Source organism: Lithobates pipiens, unplaced genomic scaffold (genome assembly GCF_037356315.1).
Source record: "Lithobates pipiens isolate NorthernLeopardFrog02 unplaced genomic scaffold, aLitPip1_a1.2 Scaffold_30, whole genome shotgun sequence".
Taxonomy (NCBI): Eukaryota; Metazoa; Chordata; class Amphibia; order Anura; family Ranidae; genus Lithobates; species Lithobates pipiens.
This window is the reverse complement of record NW_027507791.1, coordinates 124589376-124611549: the sequence shown is the minus strand read 5'-3', so window position 1 is coordinate 124611549 and position 22174 is coordinate 124589376. Positions and strand designations below refer to the sequence as shown.

The following is a 22174-nucleotide window of genomic DNA, read 5'->3' as shown; positions in this document are numbered from 1 at the left end:
AGTCGGCTCAGGGCCACTGGTCGACTGAGGAATCCAAGTTGCCGATCAATCTGCTCGAACTAAGGGCGATCAGGCTATGCCTCTCCACATGGTCGATGAGACTGCAAGGGCGTCCAATCAGGATCCAGTCAGACAACGCCACTGCAGTGACATACGTCAATCACCAAGGAGGAACAAGATCAGCCGCCTCACGGGAGATCGCTAACACACTTCGGTGGGCAGAGCGACATGTACCGGCCCTGTCGGCCATTTACATCCCGGGAGTGGAGAACTGGCAGGCGGACTACATAAGTCGCCAGATGCTGGACCCAAGAGAATGGGCGTTGCATCCGGAGGTATGCGGGCTACTGTGTCTGCAATGGGGCACACCAGACATGGATCTTTTGGCCTCCCGTCTCAATCGGAAGGTGCCGAGATTCGTGTCCAGGACATGAGATCTGTGGGCAGATGCGTTGGTGGCTCCATGGGATCAGTACCAGCTGATCTACGCCTTTCCTCCACTAAAATTGTTACCACGTCTGCTTCGCAGAGTGGAGGTCGAGGGGATACCAGTAATTCTGGTTTCCCCAGATTGGCCTCAGCATCCTTGGTACCCAGTCCTAGTGCGCCTGGTGGCAGACACCCCATGGCTTCTGCCATTGCTAGAGGATCTTCTGTCTCAAGGTCCGCTTCTCCATCCTGCTTTACCATCGCTGCCTTTAACAGCATTGCTATTGAGAGCCAGGTGTTGAGGAACCGGGGTCTGTCGGACTCTGTGATCCCTACTCTGCTGAGAGCACGCAAATCATCTTCTCGGAAGATATATCATTGTACCTGGAAGGCCTACATGTCCATGTGTGAGGAGAAAGGATGGCAGCCGCATTCCTTTTCTATATCCAGGATTCTGCTGTTTCTTCTGCAAGGCGTGGACCAGAAATTGGCATTAAGCACCATTAAAGGACAAATATCAGCCTTGGCTGTCTTTTTTTTCAACATCCTTTGGCATCTCACTAGTGAGTACGTTTGTTCAGGGGGTGCAAACATGTAGTCCCTCCGGTGTGTCCACCGTTAGCCCTGTGGGATCTGAACCTAGTGTTATCGGCGCTTCAAAAAACGCTGTTTAAAAAGATCAGGGAGATTCCCCTGTTGACTCTTTCCCAGAAATTGATCTTTCTAGTGGCCATCACATTGGCCAGGAGGGTTTCAGAACTGGCGGCTTTGTCCTGCAAGTCGCCCTATCTGGTGGTCCACAAGGATAAGGTGGTGTTGCATCCACAACCGTCCTTTCTGCCGAAGGTGGTCTCGGCGTTTCACATCAATGAGGACATTGTATTACCATCCTTGTGTCCTAAGCCGACACATCCTAAGGAAGTGGCCCTTCACACTCTGGACGTGGTTCGGGCTCTGAAGGTGTATTTGTCTGCCATGGCTCCCTTTCAGAAGTCAGACTCACTGTCTTGGTGGCTGGTCCAAAGAAAGGCATGGCTCACTCGTCGGCCACCATTTCCAGGTGGATCACAGATTGTAGTACAAGCCTACGCCTTGAAGGGGCAGGTGCCTCCCTTTCCGGTCATGGCTCACTCCATAAGGTCAATTGGAATGTCTTGGGCCTTCTGACGCCAAGTGTCTGACGCTCAAGTGTGTAAAGTGCTCAAGTTCTACAAGGTAGACGGTGCATCGGCTGATGCCTGTTTTGGCCGCAAAGTTTTGCAGGCGGCTGTATAGTTGCAATTGTGTATGCAATAATTGCAGTTTTTCTTGTTTTTTTAGATAAAAATGCAGTACCTTTAAGTTAATGCACTGTTGCATTAATTTCCACAGTTTTTGGTGCGCTTGTGGGTAGTCCCTCCTGTTGAGGGTACCCTGGTTTTGTGGTGTTTTTTTTTTCACGCACTGTTGTTTTTGTGGGTAAAGTTACACTAGTTCCCACTTGCCATGGTGGATGACATTTTTGCTGTTTTCCCACCCCTCGTTTGGCACTGCTTGGGGACGTCCCAATGGCTAAGAGAGGAGCTGTGTCGGTCGGTGAATATAAGAGAAAATAGGATTTTTTGTACTCACCGTAAAAAATACTTTTCTCTGTAATTCACTGACCGACACAGCACCCGCCCCTCCTTTTTTTCTTTACGTTATACTGCTTGTTGACATACTGATGACTGTATGGCAGGCTGTGGGGTTGTTACTTAAGGGACCGCCCCTTGGGCGAAACTGGAAAGTTCTGTGTTTTACATAACATGTAATGCCTAGTATTCTCCTAAAGGTAGCGTAACAACCCAATGGCTAAGAGAGGAGCTGTGTCGGTCGGTGAGTACCAAAAATCCTATTTTTGTCCCTTGTCAAATCATTAGTAAGATCTCATCTGGCATATGCAGTCTGATTTTAGGCACCATTTCACAAAAAGGATATCGGGAACTGGAGAAAGTGCAGAGAAGGGCAACCAAACTGATAAGAGGTAGGAGGAACTCCCCTATGAGGAAGGATTAGAGGAACTGAATGTATTCTTTGGTGCGACACTATTTTATCCCACAAAAATAAATAAAATGCAAGAATGTCCTTTTAATGCAGGGCTGTTTTTTTGATTTGTGTTTTGTCACCACTCCAGGTGTGTAGTGCTTATACAGTAGGGGGAAATAATTGTTTGATCCCCTGCAGATTTTGTAAGTTTGCCCACTTACAAAGAAATGAAGGGTCAATAATTTTTATCATAGGTGTATTTTAAATGATAGAGACAGAATATCAACCAAAAATCCAGAAAAAACATATAATGCAAATGTTATAAATTGAGTTGCAGTTCAGTGAGTAAAAATACAAACTTGATCCACAAGCAAAACATTACTTAGTACTTGAAGAAACCCTTGTTGGGAGGCACAGAGGTAAGACATATCTTGTAGTTGGTTATCAGGTTTGCTTACATCTTGGGAAGGATTTGGCCCACTCTTCTTTACAGATCTTCTCTAAATGCATCAGGTTTCTTGGCTGTCGCTTGGAAACTCAAAGTTTCAATTCCCTCCTTAAATTTTCTGTAGGATTAAGGTCTGGGGACTGGCTAGGCCACTCCATGACCTTAATGTACTACTTCTTGAGCCACTCCTTTGTTGCTCTGGCAGTATGTTTTGGGTCATTGTCATGCTGGAAGACCCATCTTCAGTGTTCTGGCTGAGAGAATAAGGTTTTCATCCAAGATTTTAGAATACTTGGCCCCTCAATGTGGCAAAGTTGGCCTGTACCTTTAGCAGAGAAGCAGTACCAAATCATAGTGTTTCCACCTTCGTGCTTGACTGTAGGGATGGTTTTCTTGGGGGTCATAGTCAGCATTTTTTGTCCTCCAAACAGGGCAAGTCGAGTTACTGCCAAAGAGCTCAATTTTAGTCTCATCTAACCACAGCACTTTCTCCCAATCCGTCTCTGAATGATTTGGCTCAGTGATGGAGAGCCTTCGCACCCCAGATGTTTTGGAGCTACATTTCCCATGATGCTTATGCACTCTGCAGTGTAGATGAACATCATGGGAAATGTAGTTCCAAAACATCTGGGGTTCCGAGGTTCGCCATCTGTTATTTAGATGTTCATTGGCAAACTTCACACAGGCCTGTACATGTGCGTTCTTGAGGAAGGGGACCCTGCGGGCTCTGCATTATTTTAGTCCATGGTAACGTATTGTGCTACCAATGGTTTGTTTAGTGACTGTGGTCCCAACTGCCTTGAGATTATTCACAAGCTCCTCCCGTGTAGTTCTGGGCTGATCCCTCACTTTTCTCATAATCATCCATACTCCACGAGGCAAAATCTTGCATGGATTGCTAGGTTTTTTGTATTTCTTCAGTTTGCGAATAATCACTCCAATATTTTTCTCCTTCTCACCAGGCTATTTGTTGATGGTCTTGTAGCCCATTTTATAACGAGCAAGGGTGCATTGGCAGACTCCTGTGCACGCTGCTTACAGGCAATATGAATGAACTATGGGCATGTGGATTAGCGCGCTTGCAGCTCATTCAAACTACATTTAGGTACTTGTAGGTTATTCACAGGAAACACAAATGACAAGGCTGTGTGGGCACAGTGCCGTGCTTAAAAGGTGACAGCGGTTGCAGGGAGAGGAACCCCTGCCAGCTGTCACAGGAAGGAGGGGGGATCGGGGGGAGAAGGCACAGGAGCTGTAATATGTTACATGTTCCACCCTAAAAACGGGAAGGCACGTAACATGTTCCAAAGCTGAACTTATCCTTTGAGGCTGGGTTCACACTTATGCGAATTGGATGCAAGTTTCCCTGAATCTAGTTTGCATGCCTGGAGACTGTGCCCAGCTCTCAATAGAGCTGGTTCACTCCGCTCCGGAGTGGCCTCATTCTGCACTGGAAAAGGGTCCTGCGCATCTTTGGCTTCGTTTCAGGTCCAAATTCAGGCAAAAATTCAGACCTGATTCACCCTGAAACGGAGAACAGGGATATAGCCAGACCCGGCTGCAGCTAGTGTGAACCTGGCCTGATGTCTCATTCTGTATCTAAATTGAAGAAAATGCGTAAGGCAACTGAATGTGATTATCAGAGGCTCTATTCACTGCAAGAGTTGGGCTTTGTAAGCTTCAGATAGAAAAATGAGGATAATCCCTCAGGAATTAATTCTGAATTACTACCAACTGAAATGTGTGTGGAGATATAGTGAAATGTGCCTTTTCCCACTTCTTTGCTGTTCTCGCATAATTTTTTTTCACTATTGATGTACTTCTACAGTATGTGAAAAGTAGAATGCGTTAAAGCCCAAGCTGCGGAAGCTCTAAATTTACCCCATATATATTTTTTTGTTCCTAAGACAATTGTGATGAATTTCCCTAGAAAAGAAAGACTGTAGTATTGATATAAATCTGACAGAGTGCCCCATTCTTTAAAACAAATTGTAGTTCTACGGTAAAATTGTTTGCACGCAATGACCATTAAATAACCATAAAAGTGGTTGTAAACCCTTACAAACCACTTTGACCTACAGGTAAGCCTAGATTAAGGCTTACCTGTAGGTCCAAGAAATATCTCCTAAAGGAGATATTTACCTGAAGACAGCCACCGCTGTCTACGGCACATGTGCCGTAGACAGCGGCGCGCAGGTGCACTGGGTAAGCCGCAGATCGCCACGATATGCCGCGAGTGTCGGCTCCCGTGCGCATGCGCGGGAGTGATGTCATCGCTGCTCTGGCGAATCACAGCACAGGAGCAGCAAGACCCACCAAGAAGATGGACGCTCGGAACTACAGGGGACAGCGGTGACTTTGCTGGCTCCTGTGTCAGGTAAGTGACACATAATGGACTACTATGTGATGCATAGTAGTCCATTATGCTTTACCTTTGCAGGGAATCAGAGGAAGTAAACCCATCAGGGTTTACTTCCTCTTTAAGCAGCATTTTATTTATACATTTTTTTATGCCTTGCCAAGTTATGCTGCATGCACAATAGTTAAATAAATAAAAAGGCTGCTCCTAGAGTTGAGCGTTTTACCGGTAGATGTAATGTGTCCATGCACATTAGGTAGTCTAGAGGTGTTTTTTGAGCTCAGCGTTTAGAGGCAGAGAAAAAAAAATCTTCTGTTTTGCATTTTTGGAGAATTTTTCAGGCAGAAAAAACCCACTAATTTAGAGTTTTTTTTTTTCTACCAAGAGCACTGGTGTTTTTTTAAGGTAGTGTGCATAGCGCCTTGGGCTCCTTTCACATGGGGATGGCTTGTCCGTGTTCCCCTCTGCTTATGCAGAGCGGATACAGACACAGCCCAATGTCCTCTAATGGTGGTCAAATGTAAATGGATCGCCTGTTCGTTTACCAGGTGGCCATTCAATCTGCTAGACAGGTGGGAAGCGGAACCCCATCCGTTTCTTTTTAGCAAATCATATTGGATGTCTGTGGGTGTCAACGGACAGTAGAGGGCAATATATGGTCTGACTGGGTCCACCTAAAAAAGCACCAGAGAAAAAGCTGGGAAAGGGTCCTTAATGTATTCACAGCATGACCTTTAGTAACTGTGCAGGGGTAGGCAAACCCCATCATGCCTGTTATTAGGGTCTTGCAATATCTAATGGGACTTGTAGTTTGAAAACAGCTGGAGGGCCGAGGTTGCCTACCCCCGTGTTAGTGTGATGCAATCAGTGGGCTGGCTCTTGGGGAGGAGTCAAGTCAAAATTCCTTTTCAGTGGGTGCCAGTAGGGGAGGAGCAGGCATGCCTAGGCATATTGCTTTTTTTTATTTATTTTTTTATTTCAGTTACTTATATAGCGCCATCAATTTACGCAGCGCCTTACATATATATTGTACTTTCACATCAGTCCCTACTCTCAAGGAGCTTACAATCTAAGGTCCCTAACTCACATTCATACATACTAGGGACAATTTAGACAGGATCCAATTAACCTACTGGCATGTCTTTGGAGCATACAGACAGTCCTAGGTAATGTCTACATCGGATGCTGCGCCTCCATAAATGAAGGTGTTCTGTTGGGCACACAGAAATCCTTCCTGTCTCTAAAACGCAAAAAAGGCGAAAATAAGTCTTTAAAGTTTTATGTACAGTAAGTTCTTTCTTATCCTGTTTTCACTGGAATAGGTATCCCCCTGGAAGATAACCCCCTTATTCCTTTTCTGGTAATCTCCAAAAAGTGATTATCAAGACAAATGGTGAATCTCCCCACCAGGGACACAAACAACTAGAAAACCCTGGCACTGGTTCAAACATTTTCTGTCTTAAACAAAAAAATAAAATATTTGTTTGATATACTAAGGGGAGTTCAAGACCAATACAAAAAATTTCATCTAATTGATTATTAAATGTATTTTAAATTGAAACATTTAACACTGTCTTCTAGTAGAAGATTGTAATCATTTTCTAAATGATTATTCCCTTTTTAAATTCCCTAATTATATTGCGAATATACAGTAATCCCTATGATGTTCTAGAAAAAGACTTGCTTTGAATGCCCATAATGTTTCGAGATACCATAATATGTCATGGAGGCTTTGCTGTGTTACATTATTTGAATTTATTATTGTGTACAACTTCCTGTTGTCTGACCTTTTTATATAAATATATTATTTATATAACCCGTTACAAATGTGACATTTGGCTAACAGTGTAGATGCCTTTGCTAAAGAGCCAGGTGCTGTAGCACGTACCTATGTATCATTTGATTGTTCAAGCAGTTTACATGACAAATCGAACCCAGGTAAGGCTACAGAAGTATGGTAATACTCTTTTAATTGGGTACTTGGGCTGTAAAGTAAAGCAACACATAAACTGTAATGCTGCAGGCTTCCTAATGGTGGTGTCTCCCTCTTGATTTATAGTGTTGCAGGTAAGTGGGGAGTCACAAAACTGTCTGAAAAGAAGCTTAGGAGGTACACTTGTATTCAGCTTACTTCGACTTCAAAAATTTAAATTGGCTGCTGAAATCTACTGCTTACTTTGGTTTCTAGGTGTCCCCCTCGGACTTTCCTTCCAGCGCTGTGCAAGATCTTTCTGGATGAAAGTGCCCCTGATAATGTGCTTGAAGTCACCGCTCGAGCAATCACGTATTATCTGGATGTGTCAGCTGAATGTACCAGGCGCATTGTGGGAGTGGAAGGTGCCATCAAAGCACTCTGCAATCGGCTTGTTGTAGTGGAACTCAATAACCGAACCAGTCGGGATTTGGCTGAGCAGTGTGTGAAGGTTGGTAACCTATATAAATATATAACTTTTCAAATTTAAAGTGATAGGCCGTATGCCCCTTCCTCTGTTTAATATACCTTAGTGTTTGTGCAGATGGATTTTTTCTATGAATGAAAAGCAGTACTACTCACTAGGCATGTGTTCTGGCAGCATAGGTGGCATTTGATCGGCATTTTCTTTAACGTGGATAAATCTCAGTAGATTCTGTTGTGTCTGGAAATATACAAAGCAGGTAAAACACAACTTCACATTGGCCATTCACACTACACAATTGAAGTAAGGGAAATCTGTGTTTAAAATGTGCTTGTCAGATGCATTATAACAGAGCCTGTTAATAAGAGCCCTAAAGAGGTTGTAAACCTCCTTTTGCAAGTTGTACCTATAGGTAAGCCTAGAATAAGCTTACCTATTGTTACTGTAAATATCTCCTAAACATGTGCAGTTTACGAAACCTTTACTGTATACTGCACTGATGATGTAATCGGCGCATGCGCTGAGAAGAAACTTCACAAGCGAGTGCCATGAGCAGTGGCTCCCGCATGCAGGAGTGAAGTCATGCTGCTCCAGCCAGTCACAGAGCCTAAGTCTGCGGCCCCAGAAGAAAGAGGGGCAAACATGGATGCAGCCTGCAGCGGAGATGGTGTGGGCTTCGTTTGCAGGTGAGTAACGTGCTAATTATGCGATGCATACTAGTAGAGCTGCAACAAATGATTATTTTCATAATCGTTTAGTTGGGCGATTTATTGTTTTGATTATTCGGTTAATAACCTTTAAAAAAAAAGCCTGGTGTATAATTTAGTTAATATGTAGAGTTTAAAAAAAAAATCTTAAATATAAATAACCTACTATATGGTTAGGGAGCAAAATCTCTAATCCACTCTGAGAATAAGACAGAGGAGATATACTGTATACACTATTAGAAGAGATATATTGTATATATTATTAGAGGTTGAAGCTGGTAAATATAATCAAAATCAGATCAAATTTTTTTATTTAAAGAAAAAAAAAAGACTGTTTTGCAGATTTTCAAGCAGACTGTAATATATTATATTCTGACCATAAAAAAATGTAATTTTAAGAACGTTCGATTTTCTAATTGTTAGTGGGGTAAAATCGACGTTTGTTTTCAACCATAGTGACGGGAATAAAATTTAGGAATAGAAAACTTCTTGGTCAAAGGAATTTTCAGACAGTGTATGTGGTTTTTGTTCAGAATATACATTCATTTTAAAACAGAATGTTAAAAACAAGTGAAATTTTCAAATAACATTCTTTCATTCAGTGAATATACACAGATTTTCTGTATGAATATTCTCGTCTGAAAATTAATCCGTGTGGTCAGCATAAGGCTCGGTTACACACCTATGCAGTTTGCTTTTGATGTGCTTCTGCAGTGCTTTTTGCTTTTTGATATTTGTTTTTGCATTTTTTTAATGCTTTTTTTTTTTTGTTGTTGTTGGGCAGATAAAAAAAAAAAAACACAAATTGCTGCAAAAACACACTACATGTTACAGCTTCTCCATTAAAGTATATTGAACCAAAAAAAGCACCGTTTTGCATGTAAAAAAGTCAAATACACAGCGGCTGAAAAAAAAGCATAGATGTGAACGTGTTCCATAGGAAACTATGCTAAATGAACTGTAGTGCGTTTCTGCAAAAAGCACCAAAAAACACATAGGTGTGAACCAGGCCTATGACGTTTAGTAAAATAATGATCAAATCACTACTGTAAGGGGTTAGTTTTTTTACTGTGGAACAGTGAAAGTAATATTTACAGTAGCAATTATTTGCTCTTTTTGTACAATCTTTGTACAAGGGCCAATTTAGTTTTTTTTTTAACCCCGTTATGTTACTGCCTGATTAATCGATTATGAAAATAGTAATCATTTAATTTCATAAATGATTAGTTGTCGATTAATCGATTCGTTTTTTTCAGCCCTACATACCAGCACATTATGCTTTTACTTTGCAGAGTAAAAGAAAGGAAGTGAAACCCATCAGGGTTTACTTGCTCTTTAAAGCTTTGTATACATCAGCTGTTTCGGCAGGAAACTGGACGCCTTTTGGCTCATATGTACAGCTGCCTGTTCTGTTTGTATGGAATACGCAAGGTTGGTAATTGCCTGCCTAAGACCAGAGGAATGCATGATACAGTGGGGAAAATAATTATTTGATCCCTCCCCCCTACAGATTTTGATAGTTTGCCTACTTACAAGGAAATGGAGGGTCTATAATTTTTATCATAGGTGTATTTTAAATGATAGACACAGAATATCCGCCAAAAATCCAGAAAAAAACACATAAAACAAATGCTATAAATTAAGTAGCAGTTGAGTGACTAAAATAAGTATTTGATCCCCAAGCAAAACATGAATTACTTAGACTTCAAAAAGTAGAGTGGAGAAACCCTTTTTGTTCAGCACAGAGGTAAGACGTTTCTTATAGCTGGTGACCAGGTTTGCACACATCTCAGTAGGGATTTTGGTCCACTCTTCTTTACAGATCTTCTCTAAATCCTTAAGGTTTCTTCTCGAAGTTTCAGCTCCCTCCATAAATATTCCACAGGATTAAGGTTTGGAGACTAGGTAGGCCACTCCATGACCTCAATGTGATTCTTCTTGAGCCACTTCTTTGTTGCCATGGAGACTTTTCCGCATCGAGATCCATCCACGGCCCATCTTCAGTTTTGTGGCTGAGAAAAGAAGGTTCTCATCCAAGATTTTACAATACATGGCCCCGTCCATTGGCCCCTCAATGTGGCAAAATCGGCCTGTACCTTTAGCAGAAAAACAGCCCCAAAGCATCATGTTTCCACCTCCGTGCTTGACTGTAGGGATGGTGTGCTTAGGGTCATAGTAGGCATTTTTCTTCAAACATGGCGAGTCGAGTTACTGCCAAAGAACAAAATTTTGGTCTCATCTGACCACAGCACTTTCTCCCAATCCTTCTCTGGCTCATTTAGATGTTCATTGGCATGACTGTACTTGTGCCTTCTTGAGAAGGGGGACTCGCCATGTTTGGAGGAAGAAAAATGCTGACTATGACCCTAAGAACACCATCCCTACAGTCAAGTAGAGGTGGAAACATGATGCTTTGTTTCTCTGCTAAAGGTACAGATTGACTTTGCTGCATTGAGGGGCCAATAGATGGGGTCAATAGATGGGGCCATGTATTGTACAATCCTGGCTGAGAACCTTCTTCTGTCAACCCTGAAGATGAGTCATGGACGGGTCTTTCAGTATTACAATAAACCAAAACATACTGCTAAGGTAACTCTTAAAGGAGCCGATGTGCAGACACAGCGATTCGTTGGATCAAGTTAACCTATACCTTGTAAATGTGCGTGAGCTAGTGGTTAAAATACATCTATGATAAAAATCCTAGACCCTTAATTATTTTTTTTTTGCATGTGAGCAAACTTAAAAAATCTATAATCATTAAAGGAAAATAGGAGGATTTTTGGGACTTTGAATGAGGCTGGCACTAAAGGAATGCCTGCCTCCATCCCTATCAATGTTATATGAGAGGAGAGAACAGAATTGGGACTTTAAATGAAGCACACATCAGTAAGAGAATAAGTCAAGTGACTGCAATGAATATTTATTTTGTATAGTCCAAGATATGTCATACAAACATTTTGGGCATCAACCTCTAAAATGCTCTGGGCATACAGCCTCCATACAATGAGTCATGGACTAATATTTCACAATAATTTACAATCCAAAAAGCATTCTCATAAAACACAAAAAACAGTATGCATGTATGTACGTTATTTTGCTGTGGTTGAACCCAAAATGGCCAAGATAACCATGGTAACTGAATAATAAAAAAATCGGTTAAAAATGCCTGAATAGTAATTAATGAATAAAAAAAAAAACATATGAGTCTTGATTTTCCATGATTGGGGTAGATGATAATGGCTAAAAGCTCTACGCGTTTCGCGGTATTCCAACTGCTCATCAGGAGCATACATCATGGCATAATTCTACAAAATGTATGAAAAGAAAAAAATGTATTTAATATATAAATTAGGTAAAAATTAGCAAAATAATTTAATAATTATAATTAATTTGAAGGCTAGGCGTCCAACTCACGTCTGTATCAGCGGGCCAGCAAAACGGCATCAGGGTCCACAGAAAGAGCCGCAGTGCATAGCCACCAAGCATCGGGGCAGCCTGCAGAACAGGTAACCACCAAAATGGGCACTCCCAGGGTGGGTAGAGGGTGCAGGGTCTGTGGAATGAATGAAGATATCTATGTGAAAGATCTATGAGAAACAGACCACATGTGGATCTGTATATGTGTTGTGTATAAGATATGTGTGTTGGAAATAAATGTGATGAAGTGACAAAGGGGCAAAAAGGAAAACTGTGATAAAACTATCAAGACAAAAAACAAAGACCATGCATACTGTTTTTTGTGTTTTATGAGAATGCTTTTTGGATTGTAAATTATTGTGAAATATTAGTCCATGACTCATTGTATGGAGGCTGTATGCCCAGAGCATTTTAGAGTTTGATGCCCAAAATGTTTGTATGACATATCATGGACTATACAAAATATTCATTGCAGTCACTTGACTTATTCTCTTACTGATGTGTGCTTCATTTAAAGTCCCAATTCTGTTCTCTCCTCTCTTAAAAAATCTATAGGGGATCAAATCATTTTCCCCACTGTATCCATAGTCATCCAAAATGCTTATGTGTATTTTTCCATTTATCTACCTCAGCAGCACTTTCTGCGCTTCTCAGTGGTGGAGGATCCCTTCCATTTTGTCACACTACCCTCTAGACCAGTGTTTCTCAACTCCAGTCCTCAAGGCGCCCCAACAGGTCACGTTTTCAGGATTTCCCTCAGATGAAACGGTTGTGGTAATTACTAAAGCAGCGAAACTGATCAAATCACATGTGCAAAATAAGGGGAAAACATGACCTGTTGGGGCGACTGGAGTTGAGAAACACTGCTCTAGACCAGTGGTCTCCAAATTGTGGGCTGAATGCGGCCCTTTGCTTGCCTTTATCTGGCTCTCGCGGGACCATTCCTTCCACTGACACCGACAATGGGGAAGCATTCCTCACTCTGACCAAGAATGGGGCATTTTTCCTTCCACTGACACGATGATGGCACACCTTCTCCCACTGGTACTAGGAATGGGGAAGGATTCCTCTCACTGATAAACAATTGGGCACTATTCCTCCCACTAACACCAATGATGGGGCACTATTCCTCCTACTGCTGGGACATTTTCTACTTTCACTGACCACTCCAGCTCCCCTAAAGTCTGAAGGACAGTACACCGGCCCTTTGTTTAGAAAGTTTGGAGACCCTTGCTCTAGACCATGGGTGATCAACCTGTGGCCCTCCAGCTGATGCGAAACTACAAGTTTCATCATGCAATTCCTTTGGTAGCCATGTTTGTAACTGTCTGTGTCTTGCAATGCCTTGTGGGACTGGTAGTTTCACAACAGCTGGACACATCTCAAGCAAGGGCTTTGCTTTCAGTCAGTGCCCACATTTCAGAATGAGACTCTCTATGCAAGTACTAGGCATCATGGTAGCTTCCTTTTTTGAGGCTACCATTTGCTGAATTTCATTTAAAGGGGTTGTAAAGGTAAATGTTTTTTCACCTTAATGCATTCTATGCATTAAGGTGAAAAAACATCTGACAGTGCCTGCGCCCCCAGCCCCCCATTTTACTTACCTCACCCCTCGAAAGTCCCGCGCTCGTCCCCCGACGTCCTTTCCACCGTTCAGCATGGCTGCTGATTGGCTGGAGTGGATGGATGGAAAGCAGCGCAGCCATTGGCTCGCGCTGCTGTCAATCACATCCACTGACGCGGAGCACCGGGGGGCGGGCCGTGTGATACAGCGAGCAGCTATAGCCGCCGGCTGTATCACGGGAGCGCACCCACAGATGCTTCTCACCATGCGAGGGAGCTCGCATGAACGTGAGAAGCACCTGCGGGAGGAAGCCGACACAGCCGCCGAGGGACCCCAGAAGAGCAGGTTCGGGGCCACTCTGCAAAACGAGCTGCACAGTGGAGGTTAGTATAACTTGTTTGTTATTTTTAAAAAAAAATAATAATAATTTTACAATCCCTTTAAGACCTTGTTGTCTTGGAGCAAGCATGCTCCTTCTCTGAAACTATCTGTGCTTTTGTCCGGCCAAGCAAGGAAATACTTTTCTTGCTGGATTTCAAGCCCAGCCCTAACAATATGAAGGTTTTTCCTTCCCTAACACTGGGAAGTGATAACAACAGATGCCAGTCTTTGTAGCTGAGAACTGTTCCAGTCTCTTGGTCCAGGGAACATGGTAACCCATGAATTCCAGGCTTTCCATTAACAACCTGAAGATTATGACTAAGCGAACTTCAATTTGTGAAACCCGTTATTTGTGAGTGCGGTCAAACCTTTTCCTGTTCCAATGAAACATATTTGAGGCATGACTTTGGTTGGGAGTGAGCAGTGTGCTGTCATTGCAGTAAACTCTGGTTGAACATCTTTAGTGTAGAGCCTGTTATTTGGATGGTGGACTACAGTAGAGCATTAGGGGACTCTAGGGTCTTGGCACCCAGCTGATAGCAGGAAATTGAGAAGGCTACAGGCTAGCTTGTGAGTGATGAAATGAGTTGGTTTCAACAAACTTTCCCAGTTTGTAGTCAGAACCAGGCATCCTCTAGCCCTAGCATTGGGTGCCATAATAATTTATTTTCTTACACCAAGGGTCACAGAGCCATAGTACTTACTATGTGGGTTATAGGGCCACTGATAGGTGATGGACACTGACGCCCTAAGGCAAGAAGTGTACTCCTTATATAACCCCTCCCACTACTGGGAGTCCTCCGTTTTTTCGCCAGTGTCTAAGGTGTTGGTCACAAGTAAAGATGTGCTGTGCTGAGCTCCACTGGAAGCTTCCCTGCTGGGGCAAGCCATGCTGACCGGATCCGTTCTATTGTCCTTTTCATGGGCTAAATTAATGGTACCCGGGCCTTTTGTCCGAAGAAGCTAGGTTTTGCTTGCTAACGCTTCTCTTTTAGAGAGCTGGACCCTGGGATACAGTACTTTTTGGTAGTAAGGCCATAAAGTTTTCACTGGCAGGGTGCTGTTGCAGGTCCAGGATTGTGGGTAACCTGAGGTTCCCCTGTTCCTGAAGTTTTCCTAAAGTTCTCTGAGCCCACCGTGAAGGGTGAAGTTTGGGTTTTATCTCGGATTACCCTGCTGCGTGGAAAAGTAAGGGAGATTTTCTTAGGAATTTCTCCTTCTATGTATAATGCTGTCATGCCTATGTGTCACCACTGGGGGCTGTATTGAACACTCACCTCCTGGTGCTGGAAACGGCACAGAAGCCTTCGTTTCTCCTCTCCTCCGGGCACAAGCAGATCCTCCAGTAAGAAAGGGGGGTCTGGTTCTCCTCCTGCGTCCCCAATGTCGTTCCTTTTCCCCTCCGGGGGATTGATATACCAAAAGCAGTTTCCTACCTTTAATAGATCATTCCGTCTCGGGTCTAAACCTGATCGCAGAATCTCTAGGTTGGATACTCAACCTAGAAAAATCCTCCCTAAAACCATCAAGGAGTTTACAGTACTTGGGGCTGGTTATGGATACTGTACAGAAGAAGGTATTCTTACCCCAGATGAGAATCAGTTCCACTGTAGGACTAATTATTCAGGTTATCAAAACAAAGAAAAATCCTTCCATTCTTCTGGGCATGAGATTGTTGGGGGAAATGGTGGCCTCCTTAGGAGGCTGTTCCTTACGCGCAGTTTTGAATCAAGACTGCTTCAAAACACCATCCTGTCGGTCTGGAATAAAAGGATTCAGGCCTTTGTTTTTTCCAAATATGCTTGGCTCCCAACGTAAGTCTGAGCCTAAATTGGTGGAGGTTATCCAACAAAAGGGAAAATCCTTTCTACCTGTATCCTGGAAAGTGTTAACAACAGATGCTAACCTTCTAGGCTGGGGAGCAGCCCGGGAAGAAGATTCTGTCCAGGGGATATGGTCCAGGTTAGAGGACCTTGCCTATCAACATATTGGAAAATTCAGGCAGTATGTCTGGCCCTAGAATCTGGGACGGTCAGACTATGGGACTTTCCTGTCAGGATTCAGTCCGACGAGGCCACGGCTGTGGGTTACATCAATCACCAGGGGGGGCACGAGAAGTCGTACACCCTAAAAAGAGGTGAATAATGTTCTAGCTTGGGCAGAACACAACATTCCTTGCCTATCGGCAATTTTCATTCCAGGATTAGAGAGTTGGCAGATGGTCTACTTGAGTCGCCAACAATTATTTACGGTGAGAATTGTCTCTTTGCCCCGACATCTTCCTAGCGGTATATCAGAAATGGGGTATTCCGGACATGGACCTATTCGCGTCCAGATTCAACAACAGAGTCGACAACTTTCTGTCGGGAACAAGGGCTAGCAGGCGGAACAGACGCATTAGTCTTCCCACGGTATCAGTTTTTTACTGATCTATGCGTTTCCTCCAGTTCTGCTACTTCCGTGCCTTCTCCGCGGGATTAAGCAGGAATGAAAGGAGGTGATTCTGGTACAAGGTCCCGTATTCCATCATACCTTATGGACTAAAAATTTAACAGGTTTGACTGTTGAATCCCACTTTATAAAGGATCGTGGGTGATCTCCTTCAGGTAGTGTCTACTTTGATAAATGCAAGGAAGCCAGCTTCCAGAATCATTTACTATAGAGTCTGGAAGGCATATGTTTCTTGGTGTGGATCCAGGGGTTGGCACCCCAGGAAGTATGTCATAGGCAGGATCCCCGATTTCCTGCAAATGGGATCTGAAATGAAGTTGGTCTTGACTTCCATCAAGGGCCAGATCCAGGCCCTTGTCCGTGTTTCCTTTCAATGGCCTCTTGCTTCCCAATCTTGGTGCATAGCTTATTCAGGGGGTAACGTGGATTAATCCCCCTATCAAGGTACCTCTAAATTCTTGAGATTTGAATTTGGTCTTATCGGCTTTGCTGAATCAGCCGTTAGTTTTTACGAGAAATTCCCTTGGTCCTTTTGACAAGAAAGATAATCTTTCTGGTTGTCATTTTCTCTGCTAGAAGAGTATCGGTACTAGCAGCTCTGTCTTGTAAAGAGCCATATTTGATCATGCAGAAGGATGAGGTGGTTTTACCTTTTCCAACCAAAAGTGGTAACAGGTTTTCATTTAAACCAAGATATTATTCTTCCTTCTTTCTCCCCAGAGTATCAAACTAGGGAAGAGAAGGCACTACATTCCCTTGATGTAGTAAGAGTGATCAGAGTCTATTTAAAGGCGGCTGCTCAGGTTCGCAAAAGACATGTTTTGTTTGTACTGCCAGAGGGTCCAAAATGTGGACAGGCAGCGTCAAAATCCACTATTTTCCAAATGGATTCGTCAAGGGATTGTTCAACCTTCAGCTTAAAGAAGAAAATTCTTCTTTCTCATGTTAGAGCACACTCATCCAGGGGCGATTAGTGCCTCTTAGGTGGTGTATCATCAGGCCTCTATGGATCAGATCTGTAAGGCCGCGACTTGGTCTTCGGTTCATACGTTTATCAGATTTTATCAAATCGATATTAAAGGTCATAAGGATATTTCCTTTGGGCGCAGTATACTGCAGGCTGCAGTATGAGTCTTCTAGCCTCCTGTTTTTGTTGTGTCTCCCTCTCTTCAGTTGCCATTGCTATGGAACATCCCACATAGTAAGTACTATGGTTCTGTGTCCCCTGATGTAAGAAAAGAAAACAGGATTTTTTAACCACTTCCCGACCAGCGCACGACGATGTACGTCGACAGAATGGCATGGGCAGGCATATTGGCGTACATGTACGTCCAATATTCGTTGCCGCCTTGCCATCGGGAGCGCGCCGCCGGCGGCGCGCTCCCGCGCTGGTCAGGACCCCCGTGAGTCCGGTCGCGGGACCCGCGGACTCGATCGCCGCGGGCATCCCCGCGATCGTCTCACGGAGCGGCCGAATGGAGGAAATGCTGTATAAACAACATTTTCCCATTCTGCCTAGCAACTAGTGACGCTGATCTCTGCTCCATGTGATTGGAGCAGAGATCAGTGTACACTAAATGACAGCCCAACCCCCCCACAGTTAGTAACACACCCCTAGGAACACTTAACCCCTACACTGCCACCCACTGGTTAACCCTTTCACTGCCAGTGTCATTTACACAGGAATCACTGCATTTATATAGCAGTGATTACTGTATAAATGACAATGGTCCCAAAAATGTGTCAAAAATGTCCGATGTGTCCCCCACAATGTCGCAGTCACAATAAAAATCGCAGATCGCCGCCATTACTAGTAAAAAAAAATAATAAAAAATTATTAATAAAAATGCTATAAAACTATCCCTATTTTGTAAACGCTATAACTTTTGCGCAAACCAATCAATAATCTCTTATTGCGATTTTTTTTACCAAAAATATGTAGAAGAATACGTATCGGCCTAAACTGAGGGGAAAAAAATGTTTTTTTATATATTTTTGGGGGATATTTATTATAACAAAAAGTAAAAAATAATGCGTTTTTTTCAAAATGATCGCTCTATTTTTGTTTATAGCGCAAAATAAAAACCGCAGGGGTGATCAAATACCACCAAAAGAAAGCTCTATTTGTGGGAAAAAAAGGACGTTAATTTTGTTTGGGAGCCACGTCGCACGACCGCGCAATTGTCAGTTAAAGCGACGCAGTGCCGAATCGCAAAAAGTGGTCTGGTCTTTGACCAGCAAATTGGTCCGGTCTGAAAGTGGTTAAAACAGCTTACCTGTAAAATCCTTTTCTTTGATGTACATCAGGGGCCACAGAGGTCCCTCCCTTCTTGGTATACACTTGTATTGCTTGGCTACAAAACTGAGGACTCCCAGTAGTGGGAGGGGTTATTTAGGGAGTACACTTCTTACCTTAGGGCGTGTCAGTGTCCATCACCTATCGGTGGCCCTATAACCCACATAGTAAGTACTATGGCTCTGTGTCCCCTGATGTACATCAATGAAAAGGATTTTACAAAATGCTGTTTTTCTGGTCTCTGTTCAGGCTAATTTATGTCTTCCCTCTCATGCATATTCTGCCTTGTCTGCTCAAGAAGATAGAGCAGTAGAGGAAATTGATGATTCTAATTGCACCAAACTAGCCCAAAAGAACCTGCTACACATACATACTCACGCACAGGGGTTGAGTTACTAAAACTGGAGAGTACAAAATCTGGTGCAGCTGTGCATGATAGCCAATCTGCTTCTAACTTCAGCTTCTTCAATTAGGCTGTGACAAAAAACCCTGGAAGCTGATTGATTTCTATGCAGAGCTGCGCCAGATTTTGCACTCGCCAGTTTTGGTAAATCAACCCCACAGTCTCTGTGTAATTTTAGGCAAATATACAGATTTACTTGGGTAATTTTTGTCTCTGTTTATACTGTTTATAAGAGTGGGAGAGAGTGTACCTATACTAGATGTACTAGATGAGTAATTTCTTCTTTCTTTCTTGCTAAGGGATTCTTAACTTTAAGTTTAAGTTGGGAAAATGTCCCCAATGGGGGGGGGGGGGGGTGTGTGTCAATGGATGGGGGTTATAACCCTCCCTTAACTCAACTAACTAGCTTAACTCAACACGTTTTTCCTTTTGGACATACTTTGAAATTGGATATTTTTAAAACAAATATTCTGTCTTTCTGTCAGGTGCTGGAGTTAATCTGTACACGTGAATCAGGGGCAGTGTTTGAAGCAGGCGGTCTGAATTGTGTCCTCACTTTCATTCGAGACAGTGGTCATCTAGTTCACAAGGATACTCTGCACTCAGCCATGGCAGTGGTATCACGGCTGTGTGGCAAGATGGAGCCGCAGGATGCTTCTTTGGAAACTTGTGTTGAATCCCTGTCAAGCCTATTGAAGCATGAGGACCACCAGGTGAGGAAATCATTTCTATTCAGATTGGTTTGATTATAGAATCTTCTTGTTTTGAAGATCTGCATAGCTAATGGGACAGTTTCTGTGATATTTCTATTTTTCCTTTAGGTTTCAGATGGAGCCCTGCGTTGTTTTGCGTCACTAGCTGATCGGTTTACACGACGAGGTGTGGACCCTGCACCACTAGCACAACATGGACTTACCGAAGAATTGTTATCTCGTATGGCAGCAGCAGGAGGAATCGTTTCTGGTCCTTCTTCAGCCTGCAAACCAGGGCGTGGCACCAGTGGTGGTCCTTCAACTTCAGGAGACTCCAAAATTAGCAACCAGGTCTCCACAATTGTCAGTCTACTTTCTACGCTGTGCCGTGGATCTCCTGTAGTAACACATGTATGTTGCTCTAAAAATCTCGTAGTTCTTCAGTTCTGCTTAAGTATAGTTTATCATCTCTGTTACATATGCTAATTTTTCCCAACAGGATTTGCTTCGTGCAGAGTTATTGGACTCTATGGAGAGCGCTCTGCAAGGAGATGAGAGGTGTGTGCTGGACACAATGCGTCTTGTAGACTTGTTGTTGGTACTTCTGTTTGAAGGCCGTAAAGCTTTGCCTAAATCAGCTGCTGGCTCTACTGGTCGTATCCCAGGCCTTAGAAGATTAGACAGCTCAGGAGAGAGATCCCACCGCCAACTGATTGACTGCATACGTAGTAAGGATACAGATGCGCTAATAGATGCCATCGACACTGGAGGTATTTAAATACTTGTTAACTAGGGGCAAAGTTGTGTGTGATATAAGTATGGTATGTTGTCACCAGACCATGAATAGAGGAGAAAACTACCAATGTGGTTCTGTAACAACTGTTCTGTGAGATTTTCTTTCATTTTCTCTAGTATTTATAGGGAAGCCAAAACTCCCCAGTGGAACACAGATTACAAAAAAAAAAAAAAAAAGATTTAGCCATTCCTATGCTCTATCCAAAATAAGAAAAGCTTACATTTGGCTGCTTAAAATGGGTTAACTTTAACACTAATGTAAAGCAAAAACATAATTTTATTTTAGTTTCATTTTGAATACATTAAGGACGTGTATAAACCTCCTGTAAGGTTTATTGCTGCCTGTATGCACACCCACTGGAGAGATTTTTCCTTTCTATTTGTGTTGGTGACTATTGTTTCTTGTACTGAAAGTAAAGGGCAATTCAAAATTTGAGTTAACACAAGAACTGGAGGTGAGGAGAAATATCCATATGGGACGCCTTTTTCTTAAGCGACAACTGTCTAAGGCTGCCACTTGTGATCCTGTTGCTGCCTAATAGAGTGCACCTCAGGGAGGCGAAATTCTCACCTGCTTGCATGTGTTACACCTTCACTGGCTCGATGAGTGAAGCATTGCTATATCTTAATTGTGCAATGCAGGTCACAGGCAACTTTACCCATAGCAACTTGATAAAAAATACTTTAGCAAGGAACATACATTCTACATTACTAATTATGTTACCAAAATTAGTGTGTTGTAAATTGCCTCCAGCTTTGCTCCTTTTTCTTCTTGCTGGAGGCTGACATTTTTCTGAAGCCCTGAGCCCCAGCAGTAAATCATAAGTTTACAGTTTTCAAAATAGTTACATTCCTTGAATGTTGGAAATTCAAGCTCACATTTGATTGTGTCCTCAACCAAACTGTTAAACCATCAAATGGCTGATGTCATAACTGATCACATGTGAAGCATCATGGCATTTGCAGACCAAACAAAAGCAGCTTCCTTGGCGGTAATGGGTAGGAGGGTTCAATTCCACTGTAAGGCTGTCAGCAGATCGGCCTCTGCAAACTTAGCAGTGCCTAAAAAAGGGAGAGCAACTGAGCATGTGCAGAGCAGGGTGCGATAGTATATTTCTGGATTTTAAACAGTTTACACACTTATTTTAATTTTTTAAGGTAGCTATACCTGCCTGAAGTGATCTAGCAGGACTTAATTTTCTGACTGAAGTTCCACATTAATTATGCAGCATGGGTTATGAATAAGTTGCCTGTGTCCTTTACTGTACTCCAAGATATGAAATTTACAGGTAAGGCAGCTTTTTGGCAGAGAAGTGGTGGCCTTTCTAATGAAGTTCTGAAAGTGGATCGGTGTTGTCACTACAGTAGCGATCCTCTTACTGCTAACTTTTCACCAGTTACAGGATTGTAAGTGTGGCATTTGTTAAAAAGGGATCTTCCCCTTGCTTTTGTAGAAGTTATTTTTTCCGTTGTCTGTGGTACAGGAGGTTTTTGGCTTTGCATACACTTTGAGAGACCATAAATGCATTTTCTTTCTATTTCTTTGAGCGACAAAAAGTCTTTTCTCTTCCTTTATACTGCCTCATACATGGCACTGGCAGACACACTTCAGACGAGCTTCTTCATTTTTTTTTGTTTTTTGTTTGTGCCCTAGGAGGATTGCACTGTCGCAACATGTCTGATTCTAGACAAAGTGAGGGCAGTCCTACTGTACCAGATGCCCCCTGCTCACTCTTCAGGTGGCTCTGGGGGTGTACCCATGAATACGTCTGACATCTACAGCATGGAACCAGGTTGCCATGTCACCTGCTACGCCACCTGCCACAAGTTGT

At 42.9% G+C, this 22174-nt stretch overlaps 1 protein-coding gene across 5 annotated transcripts in view; it reads left to right on the top strand.

Moving 5' to 3' along the window:
• Nucleotides 1-22174, top strand: part of HECTD1 (HECT domain E3 ubiquitin protein ligase 1) — a 267514-nt gene that overhangs the window by 103202 nt on the left and 142138 nt on the right. For all 5 annotated transcript variants that reach the window (XM_077464799.1, XM_077464802.1, XM_077464800.1 and 2 more), the window contains exons 3-6: nt 7429-7663; nt 19341-19568; nt 19677-19958; nt 20047-20317. In XM_077464799.1, coding sequence (XP_077320925.1) covers nt 7429-7663; nt 19341-19568; nt 19677-19958; nt 20047-20317 — 1016 coding nt within the window. The remainder of the gene's footprint in view (nt 1-7428; nt 7664-19340; nt 19569-19676; nt 19959-20046; nt 20318-22174) is intronic.